At 43.3% G+C, this 11566-nt stretch overlaps 1 protein-coding gene across 1 annotated transcript; it reads right to left on the bottom strand.

The window, feature by feature from the left end:
• Positions 1–384: 384 nt before the first annotated feature.
• rd3 (retinal degeneration 3, GUCY2D regulator) lies at positions 385–11352 on the bottom strand. Its single transcript, XM_067988957.1, has 3 exons — positions 10998–11352; positions 8098–8415; positions 385–1161 (listed from the first exon to the last, which is right to left on the bottom strand). The coding sequence occupies exons 2-3, from the start codon at positions 8391–8393 to the stop codon at positions 864–866; spliced, it is 594 nt and encodes a 197-aa protein (XP_067845058.1). The 5' UTR covers positions 8394–8415; positions 10998–11352; the 3' UTR covers positions 385–863.
• Between the last annotated feature and the right edge of the window lie 214 nt (positions 11353–11566).

The raw sequence follows: 11566 nt of genomic DNA, 5'->3' as shown, positions 1-11566 counted from the left end.
ACTCCGAATGCCTCACCTATACCAAAATATATTTTATACTGTTTGAAAGGTTTACTTCTAGTGATTAAATTTCAAGAAAATGTTTGACAAATGAAGAGTTAATTTAGATTGACTTTAAAAGTTCTACTAAGTGAGCAACACTAATGGACACTCTAACACTAGCAGAGATGCTGACTTTACTGCTCTTTCAATTCCTTAAATTATTTGGAAGGAGAGTGGGGGTATCTTCTAGAGTTCACGTCGCTGCTGACTCTTGAATATTACAGCATGATATGTGACTGCAGTGAAAATAAAACTGATTCCTAACTGCTAATCACTTAATAGCCTATATTGTGTGAAGCATCACAGAACTCATTTTAAAAGTATTTATAATAATGAACAGCACATTGCATTATTGACAATGCAGTATAGAGATTCATCCTGTGAAAAAGACTGTTGCAAGAACACTTAAAGTGCTAATGGATTTTTTTATAGTCCTCAAAACAAATCTCCCATAATATACCAAAACCATACTCTAATAAATCATAATTATCCACAGTTGGGTGCAATGGAAGTGCATTTTGTATTCAGTGGTAAAGAAAATCGATCGCAGTGTAAAATGGGATGCCAATTCGCTATCGTCCTTTTCGCCCTTTTGCTGCAAACCAATTTCACCCACACTGTCAAGAATAGGCCACTCAAATTCTCCTCTGTGAGTTCACAAGTTCAAATGTTGATAGTATTGGTAGGCAGGCCATGCACATTCACAACAGTCACATTCCTGAAAGGTAAAGATCAATCTAAAATTCAATGATTAAATATGATTGCCTCTAATCACCTCCATACAATCATTTCTATTAGAAAATCATGAATTGTGCGTTCCATCATAACTCTTTAGCAGTTTTGAACTCTGGCATGCTCCATACTCGTCTGGCTGACATGAAGCCTTGTTCCACATCCTCTGAGACTGTCTTGATATTACTGCTGAAGGGATAGATCCTTACTCGTGATTTAAATATCATCATGGACAGACTCATCGTCCGTTTCTTGTTCCACTGCCTGGTCAGCTTCTTTGTATCTTGATCTTCCTTCATTCTCTCTATAGCATCTTGAAGAACAGATCGGAATAACTGCGACACTTCCTGCACCTCTGGTTCATATTCAACAACCACCTGTCGAAACCTGCATATTAAATGGAATCTTAATTAAAATGTATAAACCTGTTACTTAACTTCGGGTAACTTAGATGATCCCACACTTTCAGCAGGAACCAGGCTCAACGGTAGTGCAGATCGGAGAGTCAGCACTCCTATTTTTGCCTGCAGTTCCCCACTGGCAGTGCTGAATTTACCTTTATGTGTTAGTAGTGTACATGTTAAACCAAGGCCACACTAATTATTGGGTTATAATCAGTTTTGGCACCTTGCGTTAGATAGGAGAAAATCAGCCAAGGTTCTCACTCCTGATCACTATTCAGTGATCCTTGTGAAAATGAACTTGTATGGCTAGCGGGTGAGAATGCTAGAGTGCTCGGCTGTGGTGCCCTCTCCCCTGGAGGTGATGCTTCTTGCAGCCAGATAGCCTGCCAGCATTCACCATCTAGATTCACAGAAGAATAATAGCCGCTTGGACAAGGTACCAGAGGGTGCCCAGCATCTGTGAAGCCCTAGCCCAATACAGAATTAAGACACTTCATGAGGAGAGGAAAGAACAATATTGAGAAAAAGAAAAGGAAAATGAACAGAACTGCTGTGTGAAGTAACTACAGCTAGGGTTATTGCAAACTAAATATCAAGAAAGAGTAAAAAGCAATTTTGTGCTCTGTTCCTTTACCTGGGTACAGCAATGGAATTGGAGGAAGCAGCTCAGATGTTACAGTGTGAGTTGGATAAAATAAGTATGTGGTCAAATCAACGATCGTTGACATTTAAGGCAAAGCACAAACAACAAAGCCAGTAGAGTGTTGAACTACATAGCCAAAACAGTTACATTTAAGTCAGAGGAAGTCATGAGCAAACTGTACAGTGCTCTGTTCAGACCACACCTTGAGCACATCCAGTTCTTGTCGCCGAGCCACAAGGGAGACAGTCAAATGTCTCGGAAGAGAGAAACAGCAACACGAAGACAACAGAGATGGCTAAAATAGAGATCATATTCTCCAACTTACTATAAGCAATGCCACGGGAGAACTTCGAGCAATATGTTAATATTCTTATGATTACATGCACTTCCTGTTGTCACTATTTTATTACCCCTTGTGACATTTGGTAACAACTGAACTGGCATTTACTTCCATTACATTTAATGAGATATTCCATGGCAATGATCAACTGAGTCAGAGGATCACTATTTTATAATGATTAGGGTATTATCAGCAAAGTATGATGGGGAACAATGGCTCACATTTCCACAAGGCCAAGGAAATTGGGTAGGACCTAGATACATTGGGTCCCAGCTCGGGCTGCAAATTTCCGACAGAATCTGGGCATGTGGAACCGCCCAAACATGGGCCATTACCTCAAAGGGGGTTGGGCCAAGGGGAGAGAATTCCCATGCCAAAAACTCCCTCAGCCCGAGCTTTCCTGCCACCCAGCAACCTGGACACCAGGATGAATCAGGCATACAGGCCTGCCAATGAGCGGAAGTGGGCCCAATGTGGTATCTAGGCTGATGTTTTGGCCTGGAATACTCTAGAAATACTTCAGTTGCCTGCTTAGATTAGCCCTCCTATCAAGGGGGCCGATCCAACTGTCTTCCAGGGAGGGCACCCCAGCCACACTCCCAACCGTGCCTCATTTCCCGCGACCCTTCTCTGGTGGGTGCCCAGGATGCACCCATATTGGAGCAGGCACCTGCTGCTCCCATTTAAATTAAGTGATCCCACCCTAACCCCAGATATTCCGATGCGATCGGGAGTGGAGCATATCAGCATCTACTTCCTCCTGGTGGAGAGGGCTCCGGTGACCTTCCTGATGCTGCGGTGGACTGCAAACTGTGAGATGCCGCTGATGTCACCTGTTGCAGCCTGGAAGGAATCTGCTGCATAAAAGTTAAGGGCCGCGGTGACCTTGACAGCCACAGGCAGTGCTGTCCATGTTCTGGTTCGAGACTCAAATTGTGGCTGCAGCAGGTGAAATAGCTCAATGATAGCCTCCATTGTGAAGCAAAGGTGTCTGAGACATTGCTCCTCTGGGAAGTTGAGGTAGGAGAAGTGCTCCCTGAAGACCCACTGTGGATATGGCCTCCTGCATGGTACATTCCTCCTCCCTCTTCTCCCAGCTGCTCCTGCTCTCTCCTGTCTTCCTTGATGCTCCGCTTATTCCTCCAGCCCCACCAGATCATCTATGATTGCAGTAAAACCGTTTAGAAGGCAGCCAAAAACAGTGCAGCGCCAACAAAATCTTCCTCTCAGCAGTCAGAATTAAGTTTTCACAGTCAGAAAACAGGCCAAAAAACATCCAGAAGTTATCCAGCAGCCTCAAATGACAAACCAGCAACTAACCTGTAAGTAGTGGATGAGCCCTTTAATTAGCGCTGCTGCAGGGTCCTTGCTGCCTGTTAGTTCCACAAGTTGCTGGGCGAATTTAACATGTGGCAAGTCAGGTGCTGGGGCAGCCCAATATCACAAAAGGGTAGTGTAGGACCCTAAATGTTAAACATTTTAATCAGCATTTAACATACTTCCGGCGTGAATCCCGGATGGCTACAGAGCAGCCTGATCTAATATGACGGTCAGTGCATTTCAGGCACATAATGAGTGCGTGTGCCCCGCCTGCCAAATTGGATGTTTGAAGAATGGGAGCAGTGCCATTGAATTTCTAGGCTACTATGATTTATATGGTTTAATGCTCCTGTCCTTTTGAAACAGTGTATCCTATGTGAGTAGCACCATAAAAGATCTGCCAGTATTTTTTAAAAGTATACACTTAGTCATAAATCCTTTGGTAAAACAATTGCTTCTGGTTCCAAAGATAGAGATGTTGAAGAGAAGTGTCTATATTTATAGCCAGAACAATTAATCTATTGTCAGTGCTGTAGCTCCTATGGGAACGTACATTCCGTTTCACCCTGACGCATACACAATGAAGCATGGTAGAATGTATAATAAGATGCAACAGAATTGTTCCAAAACTATCAATCTTTTGTCTTCTTTTGAAAGTGTGATTTAACAGTTCTGATAATGTGGCCATCAGGTAAGCTCTTTGCACCAAACATGTAGTAAATTAAAGCTTTTACATTTGTTACTTTTTGTGTTAGTCATTTAAATGTTCTGGTTCTTCGAAGAGGGGGATACTGTTCATGATAAGGAATGTGTTTTGTCAGCAATATGGAAAGCTATGCTGCATGATTGCATCGCCACACTCAGTACTATATTTCAGATAATTCTACCTGTTCTGAGGAGTAATTTGGCAGTAAGGGATTCATAATATACCTCGTTTTACTTTGGAATTCTCAAATACATTCGAAAAACCGAAACGTTTTCTTTTTAGTTTAGAAATTCCAAATGTAATTATTTGTCTCTCTTTAGAATGAGATTTATTGGCACTGCTTTCTGAAATAAAACAATTAGAATTCAATACTTTTTAAAGTCTGGCTCGGCATTGCTATAAGAAACTTTGCTGAGACTTTGCTGAAACTTTAAGCTTACCTAACGCTGAGGCCCTAATGTTTACAGGGACCAGGGGAGGGTGAAAACTGCTGGAGTGGACATCAAGGCTGGGGATGCGGAGGTCCCGACAAATTTAACGGCTGGACCTCATTATAATTTTTTAATTCTGTTTCCGGCCTGGCAGCCAGCCAAATTGACAGGCTGGTCAGCTGTGGGGTGGGAAAATCAGCGACAGGAAGCTGCAGCCGGGGATCCTTGGGGATGGTCCTCGGCAATCGTGAAGTGGGGGAGGTCGGAGATTGGGATGGGGGGGGGGGGAAGAGAGAGGCAATCGGAAGGGGGAAGGCCGACGATTAGTGGTTGGGGGGGCGGTGGAGAGAGAGACAAATGGGAGGAAGGGAAGGCCAGAGATTGGCCCTTGAGGTGGGGCGGGAGGTTCAGCCGTGATAGTAGCAGAGGGGAGGACGACGGCTTTCTTGAGGGGCCGGGGAGAGCACTCCTGCTCCTCCTAACCCACAAGGAGCGCTGTAAAGGACACTTACCTTCTTGAACCGGCAGCTCCTACCTCCCTTTTACTGCCGGGTTTTCTGAGCCCTGGGAAACCCACACGGCAACTGTTAAATTTAAATCAGGCTCCCAATTGCACAGTGAGAACCTGATTTAGATATGCTAATGAAGTGTCTTGCCTCTCTTCGGCAGGACACTTTCATGACCATCTCAGTGCCCTGAAATTGGAGGCAGGCGCGTACGTCGCGGGTTGGGGACGCATTCCCCATTTTAAAATTTTTAACCCCTCTCCAACACGTCTTGGGGGGGGGGTCAACATCGAGGCCTAAGGGACACAAGAGCATTACAGGAAGTGTTGAACAAAATTGTTACAGAAAATGAATGATGGCACCCACTATACACAAAATTTTTAATACATTACTAGTGGATTTCCCTTGGCATTGCTCACATTAAGTTGGAGGGTAGGGTCCAGAAGAAGTGGAGGTGACAGGAAGTATTGGACACTTTGGTGAATAATTTGAGCTGGGTGAACTCATCGTCATGTTGCTGGTTCTCTCCCTCTCTTTTCTCTTCTGTTTTTTTCTTGTTGCTTTTCATTTCTGCTTGTCTCTGTGCCATCTTTTTTCTCTCTCTTGTTTTCCGATTTGTTGATGGGAGGTGTAGATGCCGGTTGGGGGAAGGATGTGGCCAGGCTGTAGGTGGGTGTCAGGTAACAGATGGGAGAGGAATCCAGCCGGGGTGCAGACTGGCTTTGGCGTGATGGGTCACAGGGCCATAGGGCAGCAGCCAAAAGCAATGCAAAGTAGTGGTCCAGCCCTCATGCCTGACACTAAGCTCGGAAACCAGAAGTGTGTGTTTAAATTGATTATTATGTTGTAAAAAGGCTCTACTATTATAAGCACTTTAAGAAACAAACTGCTGGTTTGCCAGCATCCTCTCTTCCACCCATCACCTCGTCTCTTTTCCCCAACCTCTCCCCTCCCTGCTTCCCCATTCCCTTACCCTCCTTCTTCAGAATCCATTCCCTCAACCCATTCTCAGATCCCATTCCCTTCTATTTCCCAGCCCCCAGCCCCCATCCTCCTCCCACTACCCCTACATCAAACTGATGTCAAAGCCAGTTTCCCATCACCAAGCTGGGAAACCAAATATTTGTTTTTTTATAGCATTATAAAATAAACTATAGCAGTATAAGTGCTTTAAAAAACAAATTCACATTTTCCAGCTTAGTGTCATAAAACCGGTGAAGAAGGAACATGTGGACTGGAGGATGCAAATAGCGGGTTAGGGGCAGCAGTCGACAGGGCAGGAAGACGGAATGGGCAGCTGGATACAAGGATAATAGCCCAAGGGTGGGCAAGTATTGCCAAAAAGATAGATGGATGGCCAGAGGTCCAAGGCCCAAGCACGGAGGTGGAGATGAGGAAGGCAGTCTAAGGCCCCATGATGGCAAGCACAAGCAGCCCTGGGGGGGGGGAAAGGAGGGCAAGGAGTGAAGAGGCCCATGGAGACGTGATATAGTACATAATAGATACTCTGTGGAGCACATTGGCAGAATTCTTGGTGGACAGCTTCCAGCAATTACACCAGATGACAGTGAACATCTGGTGGAACAGTGATAATTAGTTAAGTTGAAATAAAACATTGACTAGTATTTTATTTCAACTTCCCAAAAGAATGGGAAAATGAGAAAAAGGACAATAAAGAGGAAACAGCACTAAAATAGATTGGGATGACAAGCGGTGACTGATCTGTGACTGAATTGATCATCTTACAGTAAGATGTAGGCCCCAATTTTAACTCTGGGCAAGTTTTGGGTGGGTGGGTAGCAAGGTGAGTTGGAAACCCAACCACTGTTCCAAAAATGAAGCTCAGGCCATTTTAACTCCTAGGCCATGTTTAAATCGTGCGGGCTGACTTCCTATCCGGAACATGTGGGAAATCAGTGAGAAGCGGTGGGAAATCGTGCAGCCCAAATGCTACCCGCTTTTGGTAGCATTTGGATAGGTGGCAGGATTGGATTCTAGAGGCATCTCGCAGTGGTCTCACATTCAAGTGGGGGGGCGGGGAGGGGGGAGGGGGGAGGGAGACGTCCAGGGCAGCGGAGGCCTCAGCTTTCCTTTTGGGGCCTGGATGAGCACTCCTGCCTTTTGTTTGTTGGCCTCTTTTTCTCGGAAGGTCCTGACTGTCTTTTACCTGGCAGGGAAGCTGCAGTGGCTTCCTCACTCAGACCAGAGTTAAAATTGCAGTCTGATTCTGATGATGTCATTGAGACCCAACATGCATATGCAAAGGGCCCTACTGGCTATGGCGGGTGTCCTTGCCACCTGCTCAGTAGAGCAGCTTAAAATCCCGGACGGTAGAATCCTGGCAGCTTTATGGCAGGTAAGTAACCTGGGCGATTTTAACTGCCAGGCGAGTAGGATTAATATTGCCCCCATATGGTCTGTTTTAGTCCATCAAGTTGCACTGTAGTAGTTCAAACTACAAGCACATACAGGATCAGCTGCTGTCTCTTTATACCATTGCTGCATACTGCTAAAATTGACTGGAGACAGCAGCTTCTCATCTGAGCTGTTATGATTCATTATGACTGCTTGGCACTATACTCACAGCTTGCATGTGCAAGCTTGGGGACTAGCAAAACTCACCACCACAAGGGTCCTTGAAACTTATCAAAGGTAGGAGAGGGAATCCATAAAATATCACAATAAAAATAATTGCAGCACAGTATTGAACAGAAAGATGTTGCTGGAGCTCCAAGCTACAAAACATTACAAGTGCACCATGCTTCCTATGTGTCAGTTAGCATCAAATGCAGCTACATGCACAGAAAAATTGAGTGACGGACAGTATATTCTTTCCAGGGAGCCCCAATGATCCTATTTTTAGCCCTTCCATAAGATCCCTCGATCAGTTTAGTTTGTGCAAATTTGAGGTTGATAGTTAGAAGGCTCCAGTCCAATTGTATACAAATTAATATCAGATTGCAGAGACATTACCTAAGTACCACAGGTCCACAGTAAGAAGGATGGATTTTGGAACATGCTTCCTCAAGTTCTAGCCTCTCCCCTGGGGACACCTCATAACCGTGTTTGGGATGACTGACCAGCCAGCTGTAGTCCACGCCTGTTTTTATCCTCCTGTACTCATTCTCTCGCTCCCTCTGCATCTTCTCAGCTTGTTTCATCTGCCAGCTGAGTTCCATCATGAGGGTCTCTGTTACCATATCTGTGGGGCTTCTCTGGGAGTACCCGTGATAAGGCTCGCTCCATTTAAACCAGGAAGCTATTGACATTGTTCACTCGTGATGCTGTTCTCTGAAAATACAGTAAGGAAGATTTAGTGATCTAAATAATTCTCTCTAAAAAGCCATATTAGAATTCTTTAACTTTCCCAGCTCAGCCACTGAGGACAGCTACGATAAACAAATGTTCAGTGACTGTTCTTGATGGATTTTGAACCACTAGTTGAAGTACTAAAAAAGGTACTCTTTAATCTGAATGCACACCACCTCTTAAGCCAAGCAAACCCAGTTTTAAAAGACTGCTTGACAATTCTTCTAGCTGCAGCAGTTTTAATGAGATTAGCTATCAGTGAGATAACAGAAATCTTTACTTTTGTGTTTGAAGTGTAAATATGGTACATCGAAACAGCAAAACAACTTATTTTACCATTTACATTATGCTTCTTATTTATTTTAGACATCCGTGTGAATGCAGAAGGGTAAAATCTAATTGAGTAAAAAAACACGAATGATGAACAGAATAAACAGTTATTCTCTGATATTATTTAAATCCCACTGTAGATATCAAATCTTCATTCATTTCAGAAGTTAAATTCTATTGACTAATATTAATAGAACCTGGCTAATGGATTTACTGTATTTCAAAGGCATCTCATCAGAAACTCGTGAAGTCTTAAAAAGATACTAATCAGTTTGCAATTTGCCTCCCTATCAATTAGTTTGGCCAATGGAATGATTTTCTTAGCTCATATTTATAAACTATGCATAATTATACGTGAAAAAGAACATACCCATTGATACGGTCAAACCAGAGAAATTGGGAGAAAAATAGGAGTTTATCGTCAAACAAAAGGTAAGCTAAATAAATAAAATCACAATTTATATGAAGATTAATTTTCAAAATTAATTTCATTCTTGCTCATCCAGTTTTCTCCACTCCTTTTCGAAAAAGCAGTGACTCATGCAGCAGGATGGTACCAGCAGTCAATTAATACCTCTTCCATATGTTTGTTCTTCATCTGTAAATCTATACAGTGAATATCCCTGGACTCCACAACCATGGGACCATTAAAGTGAGAATCCAGTTAATAAACATCCACACAAACATATTTCCACAACTGGAGCAACATGCTGGAGACTATAACAGCCGGGGGAATGTCTGCAGCATCAAAGACATTGATGGCTTCCGGTATTGCAGATACTACTGCTTCAACAGATGGCTTTAGGTTTAGTCTGAATGCCACACTTCCACAGAGTCTCCAAGACCTGATGAGGACTATTTGGTCTGTACTGACACTGACTAGTAGCACCTCTAAGCCTGTGGTCGCACCAGTGGGCTGCAAGGAGTGGGTGCAGATATCGATGTTTCTCCAGAGAGTGACACTGAGCCTTCTTCCTCTAGGCCCCCTCCATGCCTCCACACTGGGGAGCTTCAGGCTTGGGCCCTGAACCGTTTGCCACTGCAAGAGATAGGCTGTCAGAAGCTGAATCATCTGGAGGCACCATCCCTGTCACCCACCTCTCACCATCAACTCACTGAGGGAGCACCTCATTGGGTAGTAGATTAGGAGTACAAGCAAGTAAAGTAGCTGGTACAAAAGATGGACATGGTGTTAAGAAGTAGTTGTAGATAGGGTGATTGAGATTTTTGGAGAATATGGATAATATCTTGTGTGAAGTAAACACGGGTTGAGCACATAGAGTTCTGAGTTCATTTCTGTGAATGCTTTCAGCTTTTAGGAGTTGGGATAATGGCAGGGGAAGTGAAGGCTTCTGCCTTATGAAGGAACTTGGCAGAATTCTTCGACATTGAGTATCTTTTTGAGAAGTTGGGGGAGAACAGGCAGGTGTGGAGGGATTTTTCTCCTGCATTTTATAAATTGCAGTTGCTTTTTCAAGAAAAGATTTGTCTGACTGAAATTAGGTTGCAAATTGTAATGGCATCTGGTCAATGATCACTTCTTCAAATCTTATTTTCTGTTAATCTCAAGACAAATAAAGTTATTTGACAGGAGTATGTGTGGTCAAGTTAGTGAGTGTTACACATTCTTGTGTGTAATATTCCAACACAATTTTTGACAAGTGTTTTTTTTAAAACTATGCCCAACGACCTTTCCAGCAGATTGATTCTTTCATTAGCTGTGGGTGGATAATGTATTGTGAAAATACTGCTTAGTGCGTTGAGTTTGGGGTCGTGTGTGTATTTGGCACAGTTTTATCCCATAGTACTAATAATTATTCAAGATTTAATAAATAAAAGTAGAATATACCTCTGCCTATTTCAATTAATAAAAGATTGAAATTAAAATAACCTACTCTCCTAATGTCCGACAATACTAAATCAGCTAATTAGCTTTTACTCACTGCTAAGAATATATGGGTGTGCGCATGCACAGCTATTATTAGACAGGAAAATAGATTACACCATTGTCGATAATAGATATTGCTTTATAATAATCACTGTTTAATGTGGGTTATTTTACTTTTTTTCTCTCTCCCTCCGGAGATAAACCTCAAATGGAACCAAACACAAAATAAATCAAAGCAGTTTACAAGATGATTGATCGACTGCTCCTCTGTTAGGAAAAGATTGCTGCAAACAGCTGGTGAATTCACAAGCATTCATATTACAGATAGTGAAAGTGCATCACTTACTCGTGTTAAGAGCCGAGTCTCCTTATTTAGCGCAGATGGAGCCCTTCACACCTGAAAAGTGTGCTGAAACGCCTGTTAAGTGAATCTGATCCCGTACAGTCACCTTTTTTTTGGACGGCTGGTTGAGTCCTGGTGGTCAGTGTGATCGTGGCTGGAGAGTGCGCTAAGCGGGGCTCTTGCTCAGGACCTGTTGCCTCCGTTTTACCATCACGAAGATGATTCACTGGTGAAGCCCTCACACTCCTATTATGATTTGCAGTTGCTATAGAGACAGTCTAAGCCGATTTCCACAATAAGCTTTGTCTACAGCGAACCATGTTGAGCGCAACCTTGGGCAGAAAGGGGCTGGCAGAGGTCGCATAGTACGGTGAGGTATGTAAAAATTCACGGATTGATGAACATTCACACAAACAGATAATCAATCACCTTCAGCTCGTTTCATCAGCACGAAAATGAGACAAGATTAATTAAGCCGATGTCATCGATTGCTCCCCAGACCAAAACGTGAAGAGTTGTGACTTTCTTGAATGGAATTGATGGGGTTGGATTCTTCTTTCAATGTATTGAGT

This window comes from Heptranchias perlo, chromosome 8, assembly GCF_035084215.1.
Source record: "Heptranchias perlo isolate sHepPer1 chromosome 8, sHepPer1.hap1, whole genome shotgun sequence".
Classification (NCBI taxonomy): Eukaryota; Metazoa; Chordata; class Chondrichthyes; order Hexanchiformes; family Hexanchidae; genus Heptranchias; species Heptranchias perlo.
This window is presented reverse-complemented; position numbering and strand designations above follow the sequence as displayed.